The sequence below is a fragment of the Crinia signifera genome, chromosome 19 (assembly GCF_055691185.1).
Source record: "Crinia signifera chromosome 19, ASM5569118v1, whole genome shotgun sequence".
Classification (NCBI taxonomy): domain Eukaryota; kingdom Metazoa; phylum Chordata; class Amphibia; order Anura; family Myobatrachidae; genus Crinia; species Crinia signifera.
Genome location: NC_139226.1, coordinates 25284327 through 25312184, shown reverse-complemented (window position 1 = coordinate 25312184; position 27858 = coordinate 25284327). Strand labels below are relative to the sequence as shown.

The following is a 27858-nucleotide window of genomic DNA, read 5'->3' as shown; positions in this document are numbered from 1 at the left end:
GCAGAGGGGCGGGCAGCGGGTCGATGCCAGGTAGCGGGGCGGGCAGAGTGTCCCTGCGGTGTATGTGAGGTCTGCCAAGTGGTCCCTGCGGTGGATGGGAACTAGTAGTTCCCATCTGCTGCAGGGACCCTGCTGCTGGGTGCCGGGTGCAACACAGGTGTTAAGGAAGCACTGGTCACGATCCCCAAATTACCGAAAACCGGGGTCTCTGCGCTAGGCCACACCCATGGGTCCTGGAGCTCCACCTTATTTTCGGGATGCAATGAAAATGAAGGGTGGGGGGGGGGGGGGAGCAGCCAGTGTTTGACTGCCCCCCACATGCAGGAAAGCTAAGGGCAATATACTGTACCTTCTCCTGGAAGACATGGTTTGATTGAATCCCAGAGGTATATTGTGGAACTAAACTCCCAAATTACCAAACAATGATTTCCCAGTTATTATGCACAATCTACAGCGGATTATTATATCTCCGGGGACGGGTAGAGAGGGGGCCGCACCTGTTGTTTCCTCGGCGCGCTTTTGCTTAAGTCGATATCGGCGTATACCAATTCGGGTGGTCCCTGAGAGGAGATGAAACAAACACAGGTTAGCAAAAGTCTAAGTAATCCAGATAATATTAATGTTCTATCGGATTATATTGTGAAAGGACGGGAAGGGGCTGCACCTGCTTTTTTCCAGATGTCTTTTTCTGTATTTTAATAGGGGCATATTGTGTCTCAGGTTCTTCCTGAAATGTAATGTAAGTATACAGTAGGTTACCAGGTGTCTGAAACCTCCAGAACACAGCACCATCCTATACATATGTCTAAGAGTAAGGGAGAGCGGGAATCACCTGTTGTTTCCTTGGCATGTTCCGGTTGAAAGCAATGGCGGCGTATTGTAGTTCAGGCTCTTCCTGAAATAAAAGTTAAATATAATGTACTGTAGGTTAGAAGATATAATTTCTACACTATGCCACACCTTATAATCAGTGGCGGGATATAGCTTATAGTAGGAGGGGGGCTGCCGCTGTCGTCCGTGTCCCCACCCCCTGGCCAGTCCCCACCGCCGCTGTGGTCACGGTGCCTGTACAATGATGACACGCACTGGGACTGGTGGGAATTTTGGTAGCGATGGTTGGCAGGAGATTTTAAAACCTTCATTCAAATGAGTGGACGTCTGCTGATTGGCTGAGAGCTCTCAAATTCATTTCAATGGGAGTATTAAAATCTCCAGGTCCTCCACCGCTACCTGGAGAATGCAGAGCTGGCACACACCTACGGACCTGATCGGATGTCAGACATCTGGAGTGCTAAATAGCACCCGCGATGTACTGCTGATGTGTCCAATTCCGACCCAATTAATGCTGTGCCCGTTCGACCCCGATCCAATGTCAAACACATCCAATTTGGGCCGATTTCACCAAAGTCCGACGGATCGCGATGAGAATAAAGCCCTGTACATATGCTTCGATTTGCTTTTGATTCGATGTTAGTTTCGATTTTCTGTTAGATCTGGCATTAGATCTTCCCATTCGATTTGGCATTAGATCTGTACTTTTGCATTAGATATCGAATTTGATATCAAATTCGATATACATTTGAGGTACATTGTACACATTCGATTTACCAGATCGAATTCGATATTTCCTTGGCTGCATAGCAGATTTTTGTGTTCGATTTTGAGAAAACGGGAGCGTGCATTGAATCGAATGCAGATCGAAAGTGACACAAAACCCATTCGATTTCGTTTAGGATTCGATTTGATTTTGCTTCTATAAGCAAAATCGAATCGAAAATCTGGAAAAATCGATGCATGTGTACAGGGCTTTAAAGGGATGCCGGATGACTCTCCAATGGTCAGGATTCAGACAGTCGGTAAATGCCCGATTGTCAGGATCCCGACTGCCAGGGGCTATTTTCCCTCATGAGGGTCCGCGACCCCAATAGAGGGACAATAGAATCATTGGCGAGAGCAGCGAGCTTGCAGGGGCTTCACTGCACTCTCCCCCCCCTGTCAGAGTCCCGGTAGTTAGATATTCGACATCGGACTGATGACGGCCTGAATCCTGACTATCGGTAGGTCATACCACACCCCTGATACGGAGAATAATAAATACAGGACAAATGATTACTTACCACTCTCTGGGAGCTGGAATGACCTAAATAAAAAAATTAAAAAAGGTAAGCATATCATTCATAGTAACTTATACATTGTGACATCACATAATAAACCACATTAATATACTTGCTATTAGGCTGTGGTTGTTTGTGGCAGATAACAGTAAAACACGCCCCTCAATACCGCTCTACTACATTGTTATTGGATTAGCGAACACCACTGAGGCAAATATGCTAATGATTATTTAATAGCTATATGTAAGTAATACAAGTACTTAATCCCAGGCATAGGTAGTTTCCAGTGCAACAGGAAATAAATGATATATATTTATGAATACAGTATTACATTCTATTTATAAAGTGCCAACATTTCTGCACTAAAACAATGAGTCACTGCAAGACTATACATGTCCGGCGAACCTCAAAGCTCTTGGGCTGTGTCTGAGGGAACACGAAGAAACACTTGGCTGCTCTTACTCCCAATTCTGCATGTGAATTTCCTGGTTCTCACCCTAGAAACATCAGACAAAGGCTCCACACACAACCTGGCAATGAGAGACACACTGGCTGACTTATTACAATGGTCGTCATGGAGACTTAGCATCTAAGCATTGGTTCACACAGTATTCTAATACCCCTTTTACACCAAAATCCCTGGTCGGACCCTGGTATTTCTACACAGGAGTTTCCAAGGTTGGACCCAGCTTCATACCCCAGCACTGTGACCCAGGTTGGACCCAGGTCTGCGCCGTTTCCACTGAACCTGGGTCAGCCCTGCTTTTCCCTATTAATGACATTAAAAATGTCCATTTTAGGACTGATAAACTGCCAGCCAACCTTCCCTCAATGATTTAAAATAAAAATTAAAAGATATGACAAGTTAGCATTGAAAAATGTTGGTTTGTTTATTCTGTAAAATGTTTTTTTCAAAAAGTTATATTCAGTGCTCAGGGACACATAGCGGTTTAAATGTGCAGCATCTCCCATGTGCTCTCCCCAGCCCCTTCCCCTGCAGCAGCAGACCGAATCTCCCATGTGCTCCCCCCAGCCCCCCCCCCCTTTCTGTATTGGCACCCTTTACTGCAATCATCTGTATCGGGAAAGATTATCGTGATTTGAATCCGCACAGACTTACATTCTGTTGTCCATTTCCTCAAAATTTATATGGTACAGTAATTATTTATACAGTATTGTAGCATACCTCCCATCATTTGTCGACGGCGACTCGGGACGCATCTCCTGCGCGCCGGAAATTTTTGGGGCGTGGCCTAATTTAGGGGGCGTGGCCTATACTCGCAGCTCCCCGCGAGGCCACGCCCCCATTTTGCCGCTATGGGGGCATGACCCAGAGGCTCTGTGAGCCTCTAGCCATGCCCCCAGCCCCCTGCTTAGCAGCCGACAGGGGGGACTCCCAACAGCCCCCCCACACCACGGGACACTGCCGCCCGCGGGTGGGACAGCGGGACTGGCCCTGATAATCGGGACTGTCCCGCTGAAATCGGGACTGTTGGGAGGTATGTTGTAGGGAGGTGCTCTCAGAATATACATCACATTCATTTATCTCGCTCATTCTTTATTTTTATTTTTTATAGAGTGTCCCAAGAAAATAGAGTAAGACAACTTTTATTATTTTTTTTACCCAAAATTAGCAGAATATTAAACAATGTGAAAAAATACACAATAAAGTGAAATTATTATACAAGTCCGCTGTATATGATCTTTAATTTGATGTGCCACTTGTCCAGGCACAGAATAGGAGGTATGTATTAATCTTTTCCTAGTGGACTGCTTATATTTACTTTCCCAGTATTCTAGGGGTCTCTATTGCCCCTTTCACACTGCGGCTCTAAAACAGTATACTGACCATTTTTTAGCCTTTTAAAACGGTGCAGTGTGAAAGTACCTGACTGCCTTTACCGGTTACAGATAACCGGTATTTCTAAAGTGGTAAAATGCAGGGTTCTACCTGTTTCAGTTTTTTTTGCAGTCTGAACGGTCTGAAACGGTACCCAGGGAGCAGTGTGCACTATTGGTCCCGCTCCGTGCAGATCTAATGAGCGGGACCCAGCACAGTGCATATTTAATGAGCGGGTCCAGCCCCCTGCATATGAAGTGAGCCGGACCCGCTCATTACATATGCACTGTGCTGGGTCCCGCTCATTAAATATGCACTTCGCTCATTAGATATGTACTACTAGTTCCCATCCGCTGCAGGGACCACGCCGCTGACTTCACATACGCCGCAGGGACCCCCTGCCTGCCAGCACTACCGACCTGACCCTGCAAAATGCAGTATATCAATCACTCAAATGATATCCTAGGAGCTGTGAATTCAACTCTGTGTCTCACTGGTATGGTCTGAGACAACGGTGCAAAGTTTTTCAGTAGCAATATTATACCAGATGTTGCTATTTAGTATCATTCACTTTGCAACACTCTCCACTGAATTATCATGTGCGCTTTCTGTGTATTTAAATATTATTTAATGCTGGCTTTGAAGTAGAACTGGCTTATGAACTCATATAGACATATGAATGTATCAGTGGCGTAACTACTGTAAGGCAGCCCCAGCAGCCGCTTGGGGGAGCAAGCAGCAGCAGGGTCTGTGTGGGCGCCGGCACCCGCTGGACGCACTGACATGCTGCTGCCTGCCGCTGCCCACTGACTGAGCACCAGAGGCGAGTCAGTCGTATCCCGGGTGGAGCCATGGCAGAGATGTCAAATCCCCCCACTGATTCAATTGACTGTACACAGAGCCGGCTATTGGCTACTATGTACAGGATGGGGGCACGGATGGGCGTGCTGGGGCGGCCTGGGATACGTCGGAGCCAAGGGAAGCAGCAGTGTCTGCTGGTCTCTCTTCCTCTATCCTGCTTCAGCTTCTCCGTTATGTGAGTGACATCATCATGTCACACGCTGGGGAAACACGCTGGAGAGGAGCCTGGAAGGGGGGGGGGGGGGGTGCCACAAACTTTTTGGCAGGGGGGAAGCAAAATTTATAGTTACGCCACTGGAATGTAGGATAGGAAAGATAGCATCTATTAATTAATTAGATGACAATCAGTTATAATGTCATATGTATAACATGGATGGCTGTAAACAGTATATCTAAGATCTTAAATATATTAAAATAAAGATTCAGTAACTTTTATGCAGAATAAAACAACAGTACAGGTTATGCATTATACTTGTCTACACTAGAAGTTATTTGAGGGGTAATTTGCAAAAGCAGAAAGAAGACTATGGGTCCAAGTTTGGTGGCCGCGTGCGATGTCAGCCGAACTCAGATGCAGATGCATACTGTTATACCTTCCAATAGGTCTTCTCTGGGGCACGGTTAAATATGTTCCTTTTTTTTAATGTCATTTATTATTTATGTGTTAACAGTTGCTTATATAGCGCACACAGATTCCACAACACTTTACAAAGAGAATACTGGAACATTCACATCAGTCCCTGCCCCAGTGGAGCTTACAATCTATATTCCCTACCACGGGATGCAATTTAAATCCCGGCGGTCGGGATCCCGGCGCCGGAATCCCGAACGCCGAAATCCCGTCACTTTCTCCCCCCGTGGGTGTCCACGACACCCCCCGGAGGGAGAATAAACTAGTGTGCCCGCTGCATGGTGAGCGCAGCGAGCCCGCAAGGGGGGGCGATCCACGTCCCCCCCTTGTCGGGATTTCGGCGTTCGGGATTCCGGCGTCAGGATTTTGAACGCCGGGATCCCGACCGCCGCCTTTTCTTGCCGAATCCCCTACCACATATACACGCACATACACAGACATTCTAGGGTTACTTTTTGTTAGGAGCCAATTAGCCTACCAGTATATTTTTGGAATGTGGAAGGAAACCGGATCACCCGGAGGAAACCCACGCAAGCACAGGGAGAATATACAAACTCTGCACAGTTAGGGCCATGGTGGGAATCGAACCCATGACCTCAGTGCTGTGAGGCAGTAATGCTAACCATTACACCGTGGGTCCTCAAACTGCGGCCCTCCAGATGTTGTGAAACTACAAATCCCAGCATGCCTTGCCACAGTTTTGCTATAAGGGAGTGTTAAAACTGTGGCAAGGCATGCTGGGATTTGTAGTTTCACAACATCTGGAGGGCCGCAGTTTGAGGACCCATGCATTACACCGTCCGTACTGCCCCTCATACACTTAAACATACATTGATGAAAAAGATAACGATGCAAGTGGTAACCAATACAGGATTACGCTAACTCCAATTAATCTGTAGAGCGGGAGAGGCGTCAATTGCCGTAACCCGGTTATTTATAGCTTAGTGCAGTGGTGGCCAACCCGAGGCTCTTGAGCCTCATGCGGCTCTTCCCCTTGTAAAGTGTGGCTCCTGCTCCCACTGCTGCCCGCCACCCACCGTCCGTCCCAGTCCCCACTGCTCCCGGTTCCCTGAATCCCTTCTCCTTCTGAGGGGAGGAGAGCGCGCATTGCGCATCTCTCCTACCCCTTACTGTGCATCCTTGTGACTGGGCCGTGGCCAGCAGCCAATCAGGAGCCGGCCAGCGAGCTTTGATTGGTGGACGGACCAGTCACAGGGAAGTGAGGGGGGAAGGAGACGTGCGCTGTGCTGTGCTTGTGTGCTCTCCTCCCCTCCCCTTGGTGACATGACAGGAGTCGGACCGCAGGGGGACACCAGACTGTCCTCTCCCTGCCCGGCAGCAGATGCCACAATGGTGAGTGCTGCTGCTGGGAAATTTGCACTGTGGGGGCATAGCAGTTTGTGGCACTGTGGGGGCATAGCAGTTTGTGGCACTGTGGGGGCATAGCAGTTTGTGGCACTGTGGGGGCATACCCGGCACCATGTGGTGCATACCTGGCACCGTGGGGGGCATATGTGTATCTGGCACTATTGGGGGCATATGTATATATGGCACTGCACTATTGGAGGCATATTTGTATCACACCCACCCAAGGGGTCAAAATAGACTACACCCCTTTGTTTGGCGCATGCGCCTTTGGCGCGCACATGATGTCGGCTCTTTAGCTTGACTACCGATATCTTTCGGCTCTTTACCTCTGACCGGTTGGCCACCCCTGGCTTAGTGCATAGGTTCCCAAACGCGGTCCTCAAGGCACCCCAACGGTCCAGGTATTAAGTATATCCATGCTTGGCCACAGGTGACTTAATTAGTAACTCAGTCAGTCTGATTAAACCATCTGTGCTGAGCCATGGATATACCTAAAACCTGGATCGTAGGGGTGCCTTGAGGACCGCGTTTGGGAACCTCTGGTTAGTGGGTCTATAAATATATAACTAAGGAAGTAATGTATAGGGTAGTCCAGAAGTTCCCATATTTGGTTATTCTTACTAATTCAATAAGTTGTGATTGCAACAAGTACAGTAAGATAAACCCAAATTAACTCAATAAGAGAAGTACAACCGTTGTTTCTTAATCAAACATATAATAACCATATCGACAGGAAAAAACACAGGCTGTAAATTCCCCCACATTCACAAATTGGAAACAATGTTATTTAAAATATTAGGGGTGAAATTTATTAGGATGAGAGATTCCAAAAGTGAGAGATTTGGTAAGAAATCTCCAGGTTTTTTAAAGTGGCAATCATTTACACTGCAAAATCAAACTGGCTTTGCAGGGTAAATGATTGCCACTTTAAAAAAAACTGAAGATTTCTTACCAAATCTCTCACTTTCGGAATCTCTCATCCTAATAAATTTTCCCCTAGGTCTCGAATTGTAGCAAAGTTTTTGTAAGTGATATGGAAAGAAACAGATCACACATTGGGCGCTAGTCCGGCGGCTGTGCAGGATGCCGTTCAAACTTTTTTTTAAAGGGGCGATTATTTAAGAGGCAATTATTTAAGAGGCAAAAATGCCCTGCAAATAACATCCCCTTTAAAAACCACTGAGTTTTTCCGGTATACCGCACAGCCGCCAGACTCGCGCTGCATTACATCACGCCCAATGCGCCTATTCTAATACTTGTGTGTATCCATATATATAAGAAACTGTTACAACTTTTCTCAGTAAAGGTTCCCAAACATTCTGCAACTTTTCTGAGGGTAGAAGTTACACGAGATGCTCCTTCAACCGCCCGGGAGCTCACAGGGCAACAGGATCAAATACGATATATCGTATACGGTCCTTCAGCATACGATATATCATATACAACACAATTCCCCGTTGCCGGGAGGCTGTCTGAGTTGGAGGTCGGACGTTCTACTTAAATAGAAAGTAGCAAATCATATTTGCACTTTCTGTAGCAATCCAACATATTCTGTAGCAACTTCCTTTTAGATTATTTGATTATAAAGATAAATGCACTCTATGAGTCACAGCAATAGATTATGTGCCGTCATTAATTTCTAGCAAATGCCAAACACATCACCGGCACCACTTCGTACCCACATCCAGTACATTTACTTAGGCAAATGATGATATGTGTTTGGTGTGAAGATGATCTAAAATACAGGCAGGTGAAAGGTTATCACAAATAGCAGATATCGCACCTTCTGCTTTTTTTATCTGCATTGACATCAAATAAAAAATGAAAGAGGGGTGAACAACCGAGAGAAGGAGAGAGGCGCACTTCTGCTTCTGTTATTACAGTTCGGAAACCTCTTTGGCTAGAAGCATTGTAGGGTGGTTTCCCTATTGCTTGGATGACAGAGTGTACATTGGATAGATAGCAAGTATATGTACAGTATATAGTGAGGTGCTTTGGTTTATGTGTGTGCTGGCAATACCGGTATCAAAGACTATTGTACAATGAGCAAAGCTGGAGACAGCGGGTATCAATCGGGACACCCATACCGGGCCTGACCTTGTGAGGGACCCCAAGATTCTGAGGGGCTCAGGGGCTGTAAGCATGACTGAGGCAGTGATAAGCAATGGTCTATAAAGATGCTGGCCAGCCTGAATTTCTGGAAGGGAACTTAGGACCTTTTTCTGCTCATGCAGGGGAGCGATGGTGTGCAGCCACTTGGTGCGAGCAGTCGCGCCCATGGGAACACCCAGCGTTTCATGGGCGTTCCCATGGAAATTCGGCGATGACACAGGAGTGGGGGACAAGTAGCTGACGTCAGCTGCATGCCCACTTTCCGCACAGGGTGCCCGCAGACTCCACAGAGGTGTCTTAGGTCTGTGAGTGTTGAAGAAATCATTCAATGGTCTTTGACCATTGAATGATTTCCTCACCGCAAGCAAGCTGTGAATGGAGGTTTATTGAAAACATCCGTTCGTATGCCTGCGGGGGATCGCAGCGTGCAAGGGGGTTAATGTAGTTTCAATGTCCGTTGATGGCTCTGCTGTTCATTAGCAGCAGTTCTCGGTCATGGAGTAGCATACACGGGTGGCTGGTTATGGTATAGTGGGTAGACCCGGTGTAGATCGACCATATTATGGTCAACCACCCTTGGTTGATCCCACTAAGTTAGACGGCTAATGATAACCAACGGCCGCTAGAGCAGCAGTAACGCTAGATAGATGCCAGAGGGTGATCAGCTAGACCATGGTCGACGGTAGCATGGCCAACAGGAGTTTTTCAGGTTTTTTTGGTGCCGGTCCACTTGGACATGCTATCCAAGTGGACATAGAGTATGAGCACAGTGTCCCCTTGCAGGGCTCGATGCGCTTGCTATGCTTTGGGCACGGTGCCTCTTTAAGCTTGGCCCACTAGTCTATTCTAGCTCCATGTCCACTTGGATAGTAAAGTAGGATCCAAGTGGACTGGCACCAAAAAAACTCCTGTCGACCATGTTACTATCAACCATGGTCCCACCCGCTGGTGTCTAGTGTTGCTGCTGCTGACGACTATAATTAGCAATCTAACTTAACAGGATAGACTATGGGTGGTTGACCATAACATGGTAAATACACACCCAGAAGGCCTGACGCCCAGATACCCATATGGCTTATGATCAGTGTCTCACAGGATTCACTGTCCCTGAACTGAAAAAGTCTGCTGCTCCGGCAAACATGCTGTCCCTACTGTGACCACCAGGTGTGTGTGTGTTAGAGAGGGGTTGGTTTTTGGCAACTATTTAATTTGTGGGCACCCCCACAAAGTCATTGTCCCTGGGCCCCCACCAGCCTTGATCTGAGCCTGACTGGGAGGACCAGAACTGCAGAAGAAAAAAAGGCAGCATGGACTAGAACCTGGAGCCCTGATAGTGTCACCAGCGGTACAAGGGAGGTGCGTTGGTAAGAGTGCCAGTGGAATTAATTATAAACCCCCAACCCCCCATTCAATATGCAATGTAATGAAAATGAATAAAAAGCCAAAGATTGTATCATCATAATACAATTATCCAACCTTCTAAAAATATATATTATAATAACTCTTTTACAATAATTAGACGCCCAATGACCATTGTGAACTTAGTATGGACAGAAATGTATCCTAGACCATAACTGCCTACATTTTCTCTCTCCTCTCCAGGAGAGGAGTGAAATTGGGGCGGGAAGAGGCTGACGTCACTAAGCCCCACCCCATAACAGCCAGCCACGTTAATTTGCGGGTCAGCAGATTGGGGGAGGGTCTAAAATTACGCAAAATTACGCGATTTATGTTATTTTAGCCCCTCCCCTTGCTTGCGGACCCACAAAATTCGGGATTTTATACAGCAGAGAAGGGGGGAGCAGGGCTGCGGTGGTGATACGGGAGACTGGGGGGGGGGGTGCTGGGAGGGCGACCCGATTGCGGGACCCTCACGGCCATTTTGGGAGGGTAGGCAAGTATGTCCCAGACTCTTCGTGATCTTCAAGGTTAGCCACATCGCTCAGCAAAATCTCCCCTTTACACTGCAGACTTCTTCCTCTTTATACAAGCCTCAGGTTTATTTTTTTTAGAAACTAAATGTTGCCAGACACCAGCATGAACGCAGTACCAATGCCCGCACTGAGCTTCTGTTTGCAATGTGGCAATGAGAATTGAGGAACAAAGTTTGTGCAAATAAAGACATCCTCCTACTGTCAGCAGATTCTGCAGCAGACAGCGACCATACTGCTAATAGTGTACCACCGAGCAGTCCCACAGTACGGAACGAGGGTGATATTTACAAGCCACTTCCTCTTTTGTTTAATGCGTAGTCAGAGACAACAACGTACCCTTCGTGGGGACAATATTTCCATCCTCTCACATTCCGTATAAACGGCTCTGGTCAGATGCTACAGATGAGAATACTCCTCGGGTTTGATAAGAAAACCGCTACAGGTGGATGTGACGCGTTTTTAATTTCACAATGTTTTATGGGTAATACAGACTAGCAAAAACGAGCACCAAATACAGATTACACTAGTTCCAAATGTGACATTGCCCGACCATGGGCTAATGGTATTCCGCAAACATACCGGGTGCTCTAACATCGATGACCAAGGGCTTGATTCAGACCCAATGCAGGCTGAGCGATTATCGAACTGTGCAAGGAGCGTAGTGCTCATGCGTGAGGCCTCCATGTGATAAAATCCAGCGTCTTCTTTATTTGCTGGCCCTTCGCTAGTTGATTGACAGACGGCCAGCATTTGGGGGTGGCCCCCACACATTTAATGGGAGTGTCACAAAAAAACGCAGGCGTGGATAGGTGTTTTCAGGGAGGGCCTCTGAGGTCAGATTTGGCCCCGATCTGACTGTCATTGCAGTCCTGGGCTACTCAGACACCACACACAGTGGGGAAATCATTTGAGGTTAAGTGTGCTGTGAATGGATTTGCCGATTTTCACCAGGGTGTGTGAGAATCTACCTACATTGCTTCAAGGGAAATGTGAACTTTGTTTGACATATACTTGATAGACAGTCATGGGCCCCCTTCTGTCCAGGCTCAGGACTTACTGTATGTCCCAGCATAATGTGTATAAGGGGCTCTACTGTGGCATAATAGGTATAAGGAACTCTACTGTGGTGCAATGGGTATAAGGGGCTCTATTATGGTGTAAAACATATAAACAGCTCTACTGTGTGACATACCAAGTTTAAGGGTCTCTACCTGGCATAAAATGCATAAGGGGCTCTACCTGAGGTAACATGTATAAGGGGCACTACTGTGTGACATAAGCATAAGGTGCTCTACGTGGCATAATGGGGGCGATTTAGATTCATTTGTAAAGCACATTTGGTTTGGTAATGGACAAAACCATGTGCACTGCAGGTGGGGCAAATATAACTCGTGCAGAGAGAGTAATGTGTACTTCAAACTGATATCTATATTACATTGCAAAAATAAAGCAGCCAGTATTTACCCTGCACAGAAACAAAATAACTCACCCAAATGTAACTCTCTCTACGCATGTTACATCTGCCCCACCTGCAGTGCAGCATGGTTTTGACCATTAGCAAACCAAATGTGCTTTTCAAACCAACCTGAATCACCCCTAATGTGTATAAGGGGCTCTACTGTGGTGTCACACATACTGTATAAGGGGCATACTGCGTGACATAACAAGAATAAGGGTCTATACCTGGCATAAAATGTATAATTGGCTCTACTATGTGATGTAACAAGTACAGATGGAGCGCTTCTCTTCTTTGGCCGGGGATCGCCAGCATGTCTCCGCTGGCGATCACCGGTGCAGAGGTGCTCCATCTGACTGGGATGCGCGTGCGTCTCACTGGGCTGAGACGCACGCCATGTGAGAATCGCCAGCCACTGCAAGGAAAAGGCCAGCTCCATCTGTACAAGGGACACTACCTGTGTAATGTGTATAAGGGGCTCTACTTGGCATAATGTGTAGAAGAGGATCTACCTGGCATAATGTGTAGAAGAGGATCTACCTGGCATAATGTGTATAAGTGGATCTGCCTGGCATAATGTGTATAAGCGGCTCTACCTGACAAAATGTGTATAAGGGGCTATACCCTGGTGTAACATGTATAGACAGCTCTACAGTGGTGTTACATCTCTACCCCCCTGTACTACAGCTCTACTGTGGTGTTACATATAAAATGGGCTCTACCTTGTGGCGTAACATGCGTAAGGGCTCCTACTGTGTGGTATAATGTGAATAATTGACACTAATGTGCAGTGTAATGTGAATTGGTACAATTTTGTGGCCAAGCCCCATACCGTATATTTTTGTCTTGTGCGTCCAGCGCACGCTGTCCCTATCCGGACTGTGTGTGTATGTGTGTAGAGGGGGTGGAGGGGGGAGTGAAGCAATTCTCTTTCTAATATAGGGAACCAAAATGTCTAGTGTAATGTTGAAATTTTGATTGGATGCAGAAATCACAAGAGAGAGAAGAAAACAACAATGTAAACTGACCTTTCAACCCATACTGTATATGTACAATCCACTACCTCATCTCAATGGTCATCACTTCCTGGCTAACAATAATAGAGAATACACTTGGTAAGGTGGTGACCATGAAGCCACCCGACCTGGCCTCTGGGCTGTATACACAAATCCTGCTTTCACCAAAGGACTGTACTGTGATCACAGGAAGGTTTCACAACACCACATGCATTGTTTCTGGAAAACTCTGTGGCTGCTTGCCCTCCGGACGTGTCATTCTCTGCAGTAGCTACTGCATGTCTGCCTGCCAGCTACAGAAGAATAGCCAGAGATTTACAATATCACAGTATGATCAGGTTGCAAGTTTAAAGCTGACCACACTTAGAACTAGGGATGGTCATCCACCATTGATGATTCAAAATCATTGATGGTTTATGACCGATGTAAAATAGTTTTGCCAGATGGTTTCCCTCCATCGATGTCAAAGCATAACCAAATTGTTTGTTTTTTTTCTTAGCCAAGAGCATAGCTCCACCCTGACACTGTAAAGCCCCGACCCCCATGTTCTGATTGGCCCACGGGCCAGTCAGTCAAATAAAAGGGACAGTCATCGATAGTTGAATCCATCCACCTGGTTCGACATGGCAACAACCCAACAATCACCCGGGTTATACATGCAATGTGAAAGTGGTATATTTGTGATGTTACTTTACCATTTCTAGGTGGGATGTTTGTTATTGAAATCTTGTCATCTGGTAACCTGGAAGAAAATAAATAGGTCTGTATGATAATAATGCAGCACACTACATAATGTATAGGGAAGCTTTGCCTTCAGAGATGGCACATGTATGTACAGTACATCATACACATGGATGTGGCCATTGGTGCACTATGAGTTCTATAATCATCAGCAACTTTAAGAATGGGTTATGGTTTTCAGATATAACTTGCACCAGAACATATACTGAATGGATGACCAGGGGACGGTACCAGATTGAGGGAATTCAGACAAGGGTCCAGGGATTACCCCCCTCCCTAACCTCATCTCTATTTCTCCTCATCCTCCCACTGCTGGTTAACACTAACTCTCACTGGTAGTGCCCAACCCTAACCTCCCACCCCGCAGCCTAACCCGAATACTTCCACTCGTAACCTAACACTAACGCTCACTGGTAGTGCCCAACCCTAACCTCCCACCCCGCAGCCTAACCCGAATACTTCCACTCGTAACCTAACACTAACGCTCACTGGTAGTGCCCAACCCTAACCTCCCATCCCGCAGCCTAACCCGAATACTTCCACTCGCCACCTAACACTAACTCTCACTGGTAGTGCCCAACCCTAACCTCCCACCCCGCCGCCTTACCCCAATACTTCCACTCGCCACCTAACACTAACTCTCACCTCTAGTGCCAATCCCTAACCTCCCACCCCGTAGCCTTACCCGAATACTTCCACCCGCCACCTAACACTAACTCTCACTGGTAGTGCCCAACCCTAACCTCCCATCCCGCAGCCTAACCCGAATACTTCCACTCGCCACCTAACACTAACTCTCACTGGTAGTGCCCAACCCTAACCTCCCACCCCGTAGCCTTACCCGAATACTTCCACCCACCACCTAACACTAACTCTCACTGGTAGTGCCCAACCCTAACCTCCCACCCCACAGCCTAACCCAAATACTTCCACTTGTAACCTAACACTAACTCTCACTGGTAGTGCCCAACCCTAACCTCCCATCCCACAGCCTAACCAGAATACTTCCACTCGCCACCTAACACTAACTCTCACTGGTAGTGCCCAACCCTAACCTCCCACCCCGCAGCCTTGCCCAAATACTTCCACCCGCCACCTAACACTAACTCTCACTTGTAGTGCCCAACCCTAACCTCCCAACCCGCAGCCTAACCCAAATACTTCCACTCGCCACCTAACCCTAACTATCACTGGCAGTGCCCAACCCTCACCTTCCTACCCATAGCCTAAACCTAACACTCCCACCCTGCAGCCTAACCCTAACCCTCACTTCCTGGAGCCTAACCTTAAGTCTCTGACTGAGTCAGATTGGACGGAGGTTACTTACTTTTTGCGCCGTTTGCGTATCATGAACAGGTAAAGTATCGCAACCACTAGGATCACTAATAGCAGACAGGCCACCACAATGCCTATGATGTGTCCTTTGTCCATCACACCTGAAGCAATTTCTGCAGCTTCTGATAAAAACAGAATGGTTTGTAGTACATTATATACTGGTGATGCAGGAAAACGCCAATAGTCAGTAAAAGTAACGTTTTAGGCTATAAAGTAAAAAGTATATAATATGTATATAATAGGTGGAGTAGTAATAGACAATTCCAGGCGAGATAACTATTTTATTTTTTTATATGTCAGTACTTCAGCTAGCCGTGACCACAGACAGCCAGCCAAGACCACACACCGCTAGCCACAACCACACACACAGCTAGCCATGTCCACAAACACAGCTAGCCATGACCACAGGCAGCCAGCCAAGACCAAACACACAGCTAGCCAGGACCTGACACACAGCTAGCCAGGACCTGACACACAGCTAGCCAGGACCTGACACACAGCTAGCCAGGACCTGACACACAGCTAGCCATGACCATACACACAGCTAGCCATGACCACACACACCTAGCCATGACCACAGACACACAGCTAGCCATGACCACACATACTGCTAGCCATGACCACACACACAGCTAGCCATGATCTCACACACACACACACACACACACACACACACACACACAGTTAGCCAGTACCACACACACACACACACAGCTAGCCATGATCACACACACCACTAGCCACGACCACATTCTACCTAGCAAGAGCAGGGTACATATTTCCCTAGAATCTTATAACAACAGGTTTGTAAAGATTAGGTAGTGTACTGACCCTTCCAATGTATATCTTGTATACGTGGGATCAGGGCCCGACGGGCCCACAGGAGCACTGGGGAAATGCCCAATGGGCCCCACTGCCTGGGGGCTCACTTCTTCCTCTAGGAATCAGGTTCCAGACTGTGCACTTTAATCATATATTATACCTATGTTACATTATACTGTACAGGACTATGGTATATTGTGTACAGTGTATTGCTGTTATTAATCTGGTACATATCAAGCAGGGGCTAGCAGCACTTACTATACATATATTTATCAGGGGCCCATCTCATGTATTCTAAGATGGTTACCAAGGGCCAGATGTATCAAGCTTCAAAAAGTGATAAATGGAGAGTGATAAACAACCAGCCAATCAGCTCACACCTGTCATTTTTCAAACCCAGCCTGTAACATGCCAGGCAGGAGCTGATTGGCTGGTGGTTTATCACTCTCCAATTATCACTTTTTGAAGCTTGATACATCTGGCCCCAAGCCTCTATGGGGTCTGGCCACACCCCATCTGATGGTTGGCCACACCCATAACATTGCTTCCCCCTCCTGGTAGGCCTAAGTTGTTCCCGTCCGATACTACGTGGGATACCACATACTGTACATGTTCCAGGTGCTTGTTGTGTTTAGGAGTAATGCAGAATTTATCTTGGTGTGTTATTATATCACATTTTGTAACTTATCAAGAAAACACTACTTGCTATTTTTACAGTCTACTTTTAGCTAACTCAGATATACAGTAGTAGTGATAGGTCTTTTAACTTCCGCTCCATGGGAGGTTCCTGTCCTCCCTGAGCTCACCTAAGGACACCTTCTTTGTACAGTAGTTTGACAGGTGTCCTCCATAATGCCATACGATACTGGTCTCCAGGCATAAAACTGAGCTATAATGCATTTCTCCCGCAATTGGTGCAATATACACTTTTTGAGCTATTGAGTATTTATGTGATGGTTATTCAATTGTTTCTATGTGTAATAGTGACAATTGCACTATAGTATATTGTATTAAAGGTTACACAGAGATCCTCCAGGCCCAGATGCACGTACCCTGCTGCTATTCCAGTGCATAATTGTGAAAATGGTTATAAAGAGTAAATCCACATAGAAGATTTTTTTGTCCAAAAAAGTCAATTTATACAAGTATACAGCATTTTTCTTAGTTACTGTATCCTTCTACAAATCATTATCTCTGTTGCAAAATCTCTATGGAGAAAAAAACAAATATGGCTGCCAGAAGTTCACAACTCTTTTGGGGGAAAAAAAGGGGAACCTCCTGCTCATTACAACATGTGCCATGTAACTATGGTTGCCATGGTCATCAATGATATTTTATGGGAATATAAATCACATCAACCTATAGACAAATGATAAATACCAGCATTCTCCTTATAGCCTGGCATAAATGTTTATGTTAAAAAAATGATTTTATAGGATTGCTGCTTTCAGTATTCTTTGATCAAAAGGACATTTTAAATATTTGTGAAAAGTAATTTCCAACATTTAAATACAATGATCACAGGTGTTCTAAAGGTTGGCTCCCTGGTGCACAGAAACTCTCCCAAATCAGCTCCTTGTAAGAGAAGCTATTGTAACAATGGGATGAGATTGTGAATTGCTTGGTCCCGATTTGTTCCAATATCCATCACTTCACTTCAAGTTCCGTACATGACTCCTCCCTCTTGTCCATAGGTGTGCTGACTAAATGTACTGCCGCACCAGGGACCAAATGTAATAGGGTAATACGATTTTTAGACATGTGCGATTTTTTGGTCAAAAAAAAATCGCACATGTAATAGGGTGGGATTGTAATAAAAAATCTCACATGTAACATCGCATTGAGATGTTTTCTCATTCAAAAGTATAGAACTCACAATTGTAAGACAGTAGGTGTGATTTATCATATCAAATACAAAACCTTCCCAAAAATTGCCAAAAAATGCAAAAATGGACTGAGCAATCCCCTTATTTAAAATAAAAACAGCACTGGGCTCTACATTATATATCACTACATATATAGTGCAGATTTGTTTTTTGGGGTTTATTTTTCAATTATTCAACACTTACACTTATGCCATTGTTCAGGTTGATTCAGCCGGGCGCGAATTCGCACCGGGACCGATGTTTTGTGTATGCGAATGCACAGATGCATTTCTGCGCATATGTATACTCTGGAAACTTAGCGCAAAATCTGTTTTGTGAGTGCATGCTCCCTGCCTTTTTAACGGGGGGGGGGGGTGGGGGGGTGGGGGGGGGGGGGTGGAGAGCATTTGATGGCCGATCCCATGAAAACTAGATATATAGTGCAGATTTGTTTTTTGGGGAAACAAATGCTCGTTCCCATGAAAATGATGGACGTACACAAGATAATGCATTCATTACGCACGTGCGGGGGGCGGACAGCCGACATTACCTCAATTTCTACATGCACATGTATCAGTGGTTTGGTGCGTGCGCCTTCATCGACCATCGAAAGATGAGGGAGGTTCCCACTGGCCTGCGAATGGTTGTTTATGTAAAACATCCATCCCATGCCGGGTGAACGAATCCAGCATGCGAAGGGGGGGGGGGGGGCTTTCCTACATTCACAGGGCAGGTTCTGGATGACTAGCAAGTCAACCAGAATAAGGGCTTTAATAACCTCATACTTGTTACTATTTGCCTACAACCTGCAGAGATGGAAGGGGTTATGTAGGGTACACACCAGGACGACCCGCTCACGATGCACATCGTGAGCGGGTCGTCAGTGTCTCGTCCGACCCGCTCACGGTGACGCGGGGGGGCACGACCCCCTCACGATGTGCACAGTGAGCGGGTCCGATCCGATGGCGACCCGCACCCGGCTGTATGGTCGTCATTGAGATCCTACCTGCAGCAGGTAGGATCTCAATAACGACCGACCGACCCGCGGGACCGCGCATCGGATCGGTATCGGTCCACACCAGGTCAGAAAAGGGCCCAATCAGCACACAATCTACATCCAATTGGTCGGAATTGGATCTAGATTGTGGGGATCGGGCCCTAGTCGTCCTGGTGTGTACCCAGCATTAGGCTTGATGAACAGTGCAATCACGACCAGGGGCATACTGATGCCAGATAGGCCATGTACCTCTGTACAATGCAGCTATGAGCAGTGAGCAGAACCACAAGGACGTAACTCAGTCCAAATCGCATCAAGCTGCCCGGACATCCCACTTCACTTGTAAAATGGCACCAATGGCTGACCACAAGGGGGCTCCGGACCACCTGACTTCTTTCCTGGGCATCCAGGAGAGCTGTGCCAATCACAAAAATTAAAGATATCTATGAGGAAGCCACCATGGTTGTATTTAATACAAGTGGCGGCTGTGGAACTTCTAAGATGCCATCTTCACACTTTCACTTGTGGGGCTGGAAAGTGGGTATTGGTAGCCATGTGTGGTCGGGACCAATAAGATGACGTCTTGCCTAGAGTGCCAATAACCCCTACACTGGCCCAGCTAAGACCTGCTCTATTTGTACATTGCCGTACAAGGTTACTCTATCTTTATTAAAATACAAAAGCTGAAGCACCGGCATGTCTAGGTTTAGATTGTCAAGTTACTAATTAGTTGTAACTGTACACATAGAGCTTAGCAACTCTTCCAACACACCCATGAGGGGGCTGCCCATTGTGGAATTTTATTTTTTTGGGGTGTCGCCAGTGGCCCTAATCCCCAGCGTTCCGTTCTGTTCAGTTTTACAATCAATTTAACATTGTGAGATAGATTTAAAGTTTTCCTTGTGTTATCAACATTGCGATCCCAAGACGTGAAAGTTCTGTCTGGTGTACAACCAACCGGCCAACCAACCAACCAGCCAACCAACCAACAGGCGGTCGGACAGGACTTCAAGCTTTTATACAAGAGGTCTTAACAGGACTCCAACCCCCTCCTATGCCTTCTGGAACCCTGCAGTATATTACTATTCTATGGACGTGTGCTGGGGAAGGTTTTTGTTTGTATCACTTAGTCCCTCCCTTACATCCCGCTTACCCGCTCTCCTGGACGTTGCGGGAGATTCACAATTTTTTGAGTAGTTCTTGCATCCTGCCCATCTACTAGTGAAGTGCACAGGACAGGGAGATAATACAGGATAGATTTCGTCCAGGGGTGGGAGCAGGTCTAAAATTAGATTTGAATCATTTCGGCCCCACCCTCTCCCTGCAGACCCACCAATTGCGGCATTTTTCTGGACACTTAAAGCTGTGAACAGCGTCTCCTCTGCAGGCCTCTAACATAGAGTACATTAATTAAGTATGGAAGTATACAGTACCTTACAAGCATCTGTGATAGGCCAACTAAGCGTAAGCAACAAAGATTATACAAACTGCCATCTTGGCTTCCCGGGTGAGGCAGCAGGGGTCTGTCAGCGGGGATAGCGGGAAGTGATGCACCTGCCCGCTACTAAATGGTGTTTAATATTACACAACGCCAGTAGTGGGAGCGGGAGTACGCATGCACCCTCTAAAGTAGCACTACATCAGGAAGCTGTAGAAACAATACACCTCCAGGAGAGTAGGCCTGTATGGATAACACTGTGTGAATGCACATTACTGCTAGGACTATTAGATGGATTCCTATTTTCATTTATTTTACTGATGTCATTTCTCTCTGTGTTTAGGATTGAATGCAGTAACCTGAATTGTAACATCCAATCAGAAGCCACGAACTTGCATGTACGTTGTTGCTTCTACTAAACGATCACATGACCTCCATTTTCTGGCACTAGATTGGACAACTCCTTGGCTACACCCATCTATTTCAAAAAGATACTGTGAAAGTTAGCACAAAGAAATAACCCCCAGGAAATTTTGAGTACCTGCAACATTGTGGCCCAAACTTGTTCAGAAAACCTACACCTTGTCTAACTGTAATGTAGCTGAAAAGGAGATTACATTGCAAAATGTCAGCTCTGCTGGGCTAACAATGGGGCAGATGTATTAAACCTGGAGAAGAGAAAAAGTGGAGATAAACTGGGAGATAACGCACCGGCCAATCAGCTGTGTTTGAAAAATTAAAGTTGGGAGTTGATTGGCCGGTCCGTTATCTCCTTCCAGTTTATCTCCTCACCAGGCTTAATACATCTGCCCCAATAACTGGAAAAAAAATCACTACAAAACTTACCCATTGTAACATTTAAATAGACGGAGGCATTAGCAGTGCGCTGTGTTGCCGGGTTAGTCACCACACAGCTATAATTCCCCCGGTGGTCCAAGGTAACATGAGAAATTAGAAGAGTCTTTGACATATTTAAGTCTTTGTCATTGAATATCCAGGTGTAGTTGGGTGGTGGGAGGGAATCAGCAGAACAGGTTAATGAGATGTTTGAACCAACATGCACATGTAAGAGGCCTGTAATGGTCACGTTCTCTGGGCCAACTGCAATAACAGAAACACCCCAAGTCATAATGGTACGACACAAAAGCACAAGTAAGTTCTGAGGTCAGGACCAAGCAACATGATCAGCAGGAACATAAAGATTTAAGGACAAACACTTATATTGTTATGCTGATTACAATGGGCCTAATTCAGACCTGTTCTCAGCACAAATCCGTTCTCAAAAATGGGCAAAACTGCTGTACTGCAGGTGGGGCAGATGTCACGTATGCAGAGAGCAGGGCCGGATTATGTCTTCGGGGGACCCGGGTCACTTCAGACAGCGGGGCCCTCTCCCACATGTCATTACTGGCCGCAAACTGTCAGAACACAGAGTACAGGCAGTAAAAACTTAAAGGCCATAGATCGCTAAAATAGCAGATAAAAGCAAGTGGCAATATTAGCAGCAAAGGCTGACATGTAGATCATACATATGTATAATGTCACTGACTAATTCACATAAACCAGGAGGGAAGTTCTATTGTAAGGACATGTTATAAAGCAATATGGGGTAGTGCCCATAAGGGGCTCAGGTTAAAGGATAAATGGTCAATGGGTACCTGCAGGGGATATATATATATATATATATATATATATATATATATATATATATATATATATATATATATATATATATATATATATATATATATATATATATATATAATGTAAACACACACATATACACATACACACCAACTGTATAGCCAGTGTTTGTCCCGCTGTACCTTGCTCTGTAGGAGACCTCCCAGAATCAGCGCTGCCTCTGATAAAACCCTCCCATGCCTAGGCTGCTGCTGCTGTCCTCCACGGGCTTGAGAAGCATTTGATGAGCTCCACCAGTCAGAGCTCAAGCACATGCCCCTCAGCCCCTGACCTATTCTGCAAAGTTTCATTAGATTTAGTCAACTCCCAGTAAAGCACCGTCAGTGTGCCTCAGCTCCCGATGCTCAGAACCATTAATCATTGTTACATCAGATACTGTAGATGAAGCTGCAGCACTACCCCACTCCCACACACACACACACACACAACCTTAATAAAAAAAAAAAATACATGCCAACCATAGGGGGTCCTAGATAGAGGAGGACCTGGGGGTAAAGCCCCCTTGAGCCCCCCTTTAATCCAGCTCTGGCAGAGAGAGTTAGATTTGGGTGAGATATTTTGTTTCTGTGCAGGGTGAATACTGGCTGCTTTATTCTTACCCTGCAATTTAGATTTTAGATTGAACACACTACACCCAAATCTAACTCTCTGCACCTGTTACATCTGCCCCACCTGCAGTGCAGTATGGTTCTGCCCATTGTGAGAACAAATTTGCCCTGCGATCAGGTCTGAATTAGGCCCAACATGCAGTTACTTAGAACAACAATGCTTTGGTCCTGAGCTACATTCAGTGTAAGTGTGAGTATCCCTGCATGTATCCCAGCTACTAATAACTATAAAACGTATCCACAGACAACAGACATAAGTGAAACATCTAGTGCAACTACAGCCACTTTGTGCTGGACTTAGGATCATCCTGGTATGCATTGGTCCGGTAGAGGCACAGCGTTGTGTCTTTATGACAAGGCGATCCTTATTAAACAGGACGGACTTTTAGTCATGAAGGTTCAGTAAAAAGACATGAGGGTATGGCTTGAGGTCACTCTCTTTAGCTCAGCACTCTTTAGCTCAGCACTGCCAATTGGGACCAGGATGTTCTGCCTCCACCAATGGCAAGTGTTTTTGCCTTTACTAATGCTCAATGCTTTTATCCACAACAGTGTTGTTGTCAACCTCTTTGCCTTATATGGCAGAAAGTCACCCCATGTCCAGCTGTTGTAGACTTGTTCTCTGCCCTCAATCTGGGAGGATAACTGCATATGAAATTGCTATCTAATGCTTTCCCCACATGTGATTGGATGACATGACTAAGTGGTTGGGATTGTATTCAAACATAGACAATATAGAGTTTTTTTAAAGCTTGGCTTTTGTTTGTCTATTGTTTACTTTATTCAAGTGAGTTCTCCTAAGGACCTTCAAGTGGCGCAGGATCTCCTGATGATCATCAAAGGAAAATTGCTTAGGAAAGACAGGGTGAACCACATGATGGAGCCCTGAGAAGATGCCAGTTTCTTTCAGGCTTATTCAGCATCTACAGTATCTTACCATACTGACCTATATGCTAATACTGCCATACACCAGGGTCTCCTGCATGTAAATTATTTCAGGTACATGGGGGTTGACCTGGATGAGGGATACTACACACATAAGTGATTGCTCATGGTGTTCCAACTCATGTGCATTTAAAACAAAAACAAAAAAAGAACTTTTCTGCATTGGTGTATGTAGTCTGGGTCTAGGAGGTAACAGGATTAGGCATTACTTGTGGTGGTTACTTCTATTCCATTCAGGCACTTTTTTCTTTCTTTTGGGTTCATGTAAGACCTTGAGCCTGGTAACCCCAGCTGCCTTACCTTGGTATTTAAATCAATACATTGGGTGGTTGTTGTCACCTCCAGTTGGACAAAGTGTTGAAATTGAAGGTCACTTCATCATGGGCTTTCTATTTTGCCAGGTCATTCCCATGGAGCCAGGTTGTCTGTAGAAGATTATAGAGGCCACACCATTTAAGTCGTCTCTCTCTTATGAGATCAAGAAGGACCTTTCCCTTTGGCTGTATTTTCTTATGAACTTTTATTAAAGGGTTTTGTATTGGTCGCTAGTGGCTCCCAGTATCAGTTACCCACCAATGGTGCGGGTTCCTTTGAGTTCTAGATCTACCTGGATGGGGAGTAATGCGCCTTGGTCTGCAGAGTGGTTTGCCTGGGGTTTGAACAGAAACAGCTTGCTTCTGAAGATGTTGCCCATTGTTCTGGCTTTGGAGCTATGGGGTGAAATGTTGTGCAATAGAGAGCCCTATATTTTGATGTCAGAACATTGTGGTAGTACATACAACTGAAACATCGTCTTCAAAGGCCATCGTGAGCCAGACATCGAAAATGTGATTGCCAATTTCCAATTGGACAGATTCAGGGTTCTGAAACCAGATGACGAGCTTTGGCTTTCTTACTTATGGAGGGCATTTGTATCAGGGAGAGTTCCTCTTTGTGCAAATACGGGCATTCTAAAACGGAACGGGTGTGTAAGGGCTGCTGGGCTTGTTGGCAGCTTGCAGAGGTTTATATCAGGTTCCTCTGGCTAAGGCTTAGTTGACTTTGAGTGAGGTTTTGCTGGTGCAGGTGGATATTGTCACTTACTAAATATCACTCGTGGATTGTTTTTAGGCATTGTTTGCATTACTCTCAGACCTATTATTTCGGCATTAGCAGGATCCGCTGGGTTACCCATCCTACATGGGTACCTGATGGAAATCGGATTGCTCTAAGCGTTATAGTCGGTTTCTGGCTCTTAAAATTGTTGCACTTTGAGCTTTGCGCATGTGCACTGAGGCGGCTGCACATGCACACTGAGGCGGCTGCACATGCACACTGAGGTGGCTGCACATGCGCAGAAGTGCAAACATTGTCTATTAGTGAATTTCGCACTTCTTACTGAATCATACCCAACATCCAATAACCACCTCCTTATAAATAGCAAATGATAAAAATATATTTTAGACCAAAGTACAGCAAAGTAGTGCCTCTCATATCATACAATATAGAGTGAGCGTAATAAAAATGCACCCAAGGAAGGTTTGCAAAATAGGCTGGGCCACTGATGTCATAGAGATGGCGGGGCATCACTGGGGTGGGGGGGTGGGAGAGGAGTCAGCAATTGGAGCACTCCTCCCTATAATGTGCAGAGCCGGCCTTAGGCATAGGCAAACTAGGCAATTGCCTAGGGCATTTGGAATGCCTAGGGGCACCAGCAGCTTCTGCTGATTAAAATGATATGCAGCATGCCTATATTCTGTGTGTGAGTGAGGCTGTATCTGCATATGAAATAGTGTATTCATGGAAATCACTGTAACATAGCATTCCATATGCAGGTACAGCCACAGTCGCACACAGAATATATTCATGCCGCATATCATTTTAATCAGCAGAAGCTCCTTGTGTGTGCTCGTCATAACAATGCAAATAAGACGAATATTCAGCAAAAAAGGCACCCAACGTTAGCAGAACTGGCCAGGAGCTGCATGGCCTATTGAGGCAAGATGTATGAGGAAACACCTGTATCCAAGCAGAGGCAGAGGTCACAGTGTTAGCGGCTGTGCGAGTGCTGTCTGCGGTTGGTTTGGTTGTGCAATAGTTACAAAGTTACATAGTAGGTAAGGCTGAAAAAAGACTTGCGTCCATCTAGTTCAACCTGGTATAGATATCCATTGCTGATTTGGTAGGTTCTGGTATTTTACAGACAAATTATATTTCTTATTTGTACCCATGGATGTTTTTCTCCAGTAAATGTTTGTCCAACTTTGCCTTGAACGCATTTAATGAGCCAGCCGTTACCACCTCTCTGGGAAGAGAGTTCCAGAGTTTGACTGTTCTGACCGTAAAGAAATTCTTTCTACTAGCTGAATGAAATCTTTTTTCTTCTAATCTATACTCATGCCCTCGCGTCCTAGATTCCTTTCTAGTAGAAAATAGGGTGTGTGACAGTTCCTTATATTGACCCTTGATATACTTGTACATGTTGAGCATGTCCCCCCTTAAACGTCTCTTTTCTAATGTAAATAGTCCCAAATTGCTTAATCTCTCCCCGTAGCTTAAATTCTCCATTCCCCTAATAAGCTTTGTTGCTCGCCTTTGGACTTTTTCTAATTCTATGATGTCCTTTTTATAGTGTGGGGCCCAGAACTGTACTCCGTACTCTAGGTAAGGTCTCACCAATGCTTTATACAGTGGCATAATTACCCTTGAGTCCCTAGTTTCCATTCCCCTCTTAATACATGCCAGAATTTTGTTGGCCTTTTTTGTAGCTACATTACAATGGGCACTACATCCTAGATTGCTGTCTATTTGGACTCCTAGATCCTTTTCAAGTATGGAATTACCCAGTTCCTCTCCGCTAAGGTTGTAACTTGCACACTGGTTGTGTCTCCCAAGGTGCATAACCTTACATTTATCTACATTGAACCTCATCTTCCATTTTTTTGCCCACTCATCTAGAATTGCAAGATCATTTTGAAGCATGGTGACATCTTCTGGTGATTTGATGACTTTGCTAAGTTTTGTATCGTCCGCAAAGATGGATACATTGCTGAGTAACCCTATCCCAATATCGTTAATAAAAATGTTAAACAAAATGGGCCCCAAAACCGAACCCTGGGGCACTCCACTTAGTACCGGTATCATATCTGATACGGCACCATTCACAACCACTCTTTGTTCTCTATTACATAGCCAATTCCCTACCCATCTGCAGATATTTTCACCCAATCCTAGGTTCTCCATTTTATTAATCAATCTCTTGTGTGGGACAGTATCAAATGCTTTAGCGAAATCTAGGAAAATCACATCTACAGCATTTCCATTATCGAGGTTTTTGCTAACCTCTTCATAGAACCCTAGTAGATTAGTTTGGCATGAACGATTTTTCACGAACCCATGTTGGTTAGTACTGAGTAGACGGTGATGATCTAAATATTCCTGGATACCATCCCTTAAAAATCCTTCAAATAGTTTACCCACAATTGATGTTAAACTAACGGGTCAGTAATTAGCGGGATCTTCCTTTTTTCCTTTTTTGAATATTGGCACTACCTCTGCTATTCTCCAATCTTTTGGTACTATACCTGACGATAGTGACTTGCTAAAGATATAATGTAGGGGGGTAGCTAGTTCATCCCTTAATTCCATTAATACCCTCGGATGAATCCCATCTGGCCCTGGTGACTTATTTGTTTTGAGTTTGCTTAGCCTCAGTATTATTTCCTTCGGCGTGAAATCCACAATGAGATCTGGCTTATTTGTCCCGTTTGTGGTAAATGTTCGTTCCACAGTCTGCTCTCCCTTAGTAAATACTGATGAGAAGAACTCATTTAACAGTTTTGCTTTTCCCTTGTCCTCAGTAACACTTTTCCCACTAGTATCAGTTAGTGGGCCTATGTTTTCCTTAATTAAACGTTTACTATTTATGTATTTAAAAAACTTCTTTGGGTTGGTTTTGCTTTCAGTGGCTATGCACTCTTCATATAATATTTTAGCTGCTTTGATTACCCCTTTACAAGTTTTGTTTGATTCTTTGTATTTTGCGAACGCCTCCTCATTCAAGTTATTTTTATAGAATTTAAAGGCTCTGGT

The 27858-nt window shown here is 45.4% G+C and overlaps 1 protein-coding gene across 3 annotated transcripts in view; it reads right to left on the bottom strand.

Annotated features, from left to right (window-relative positions):
- The window catches only part of LOC146042253 (cell adhesion molecule CEACAM8-like), a 103309-nt gene that overhangs the window by 4800 nt on the left and 70651 nt on the right, over positions 1-27858 (bottom strand). The window contains exons 5-11 of one of the 3 annotated variants that reach the window (XM_083162179.1): positions 21377-21631; positions 15401-15530; positions 14028-14074; positions 2118-2140; positions 833-895; positions 665-727; positions 498-560 (exon numbers count right to left, since the gene is read on the bottom strand). In XM_083162179.1, coding sequence (XP_083018305.1) covers positions 498-560; positions 665-727; positions 833-895; positions 2118-2140; positions 14028-14074; positions 15401-15530; positions 21377-21631 — 644 coding nt within the window. Of the gene's footprint in view, positions 1-497; positions 561-664; positions 731-832; positions 896-2117; positions 2141-14027; positions 14075-15400; positions 15531-21376; positions 21632-27858 lie in introns of all 3 variants that reach the window. The other 2 variants (XM_083162180.1, XM_083162181.1) reach the window with 2 other exon arrangements.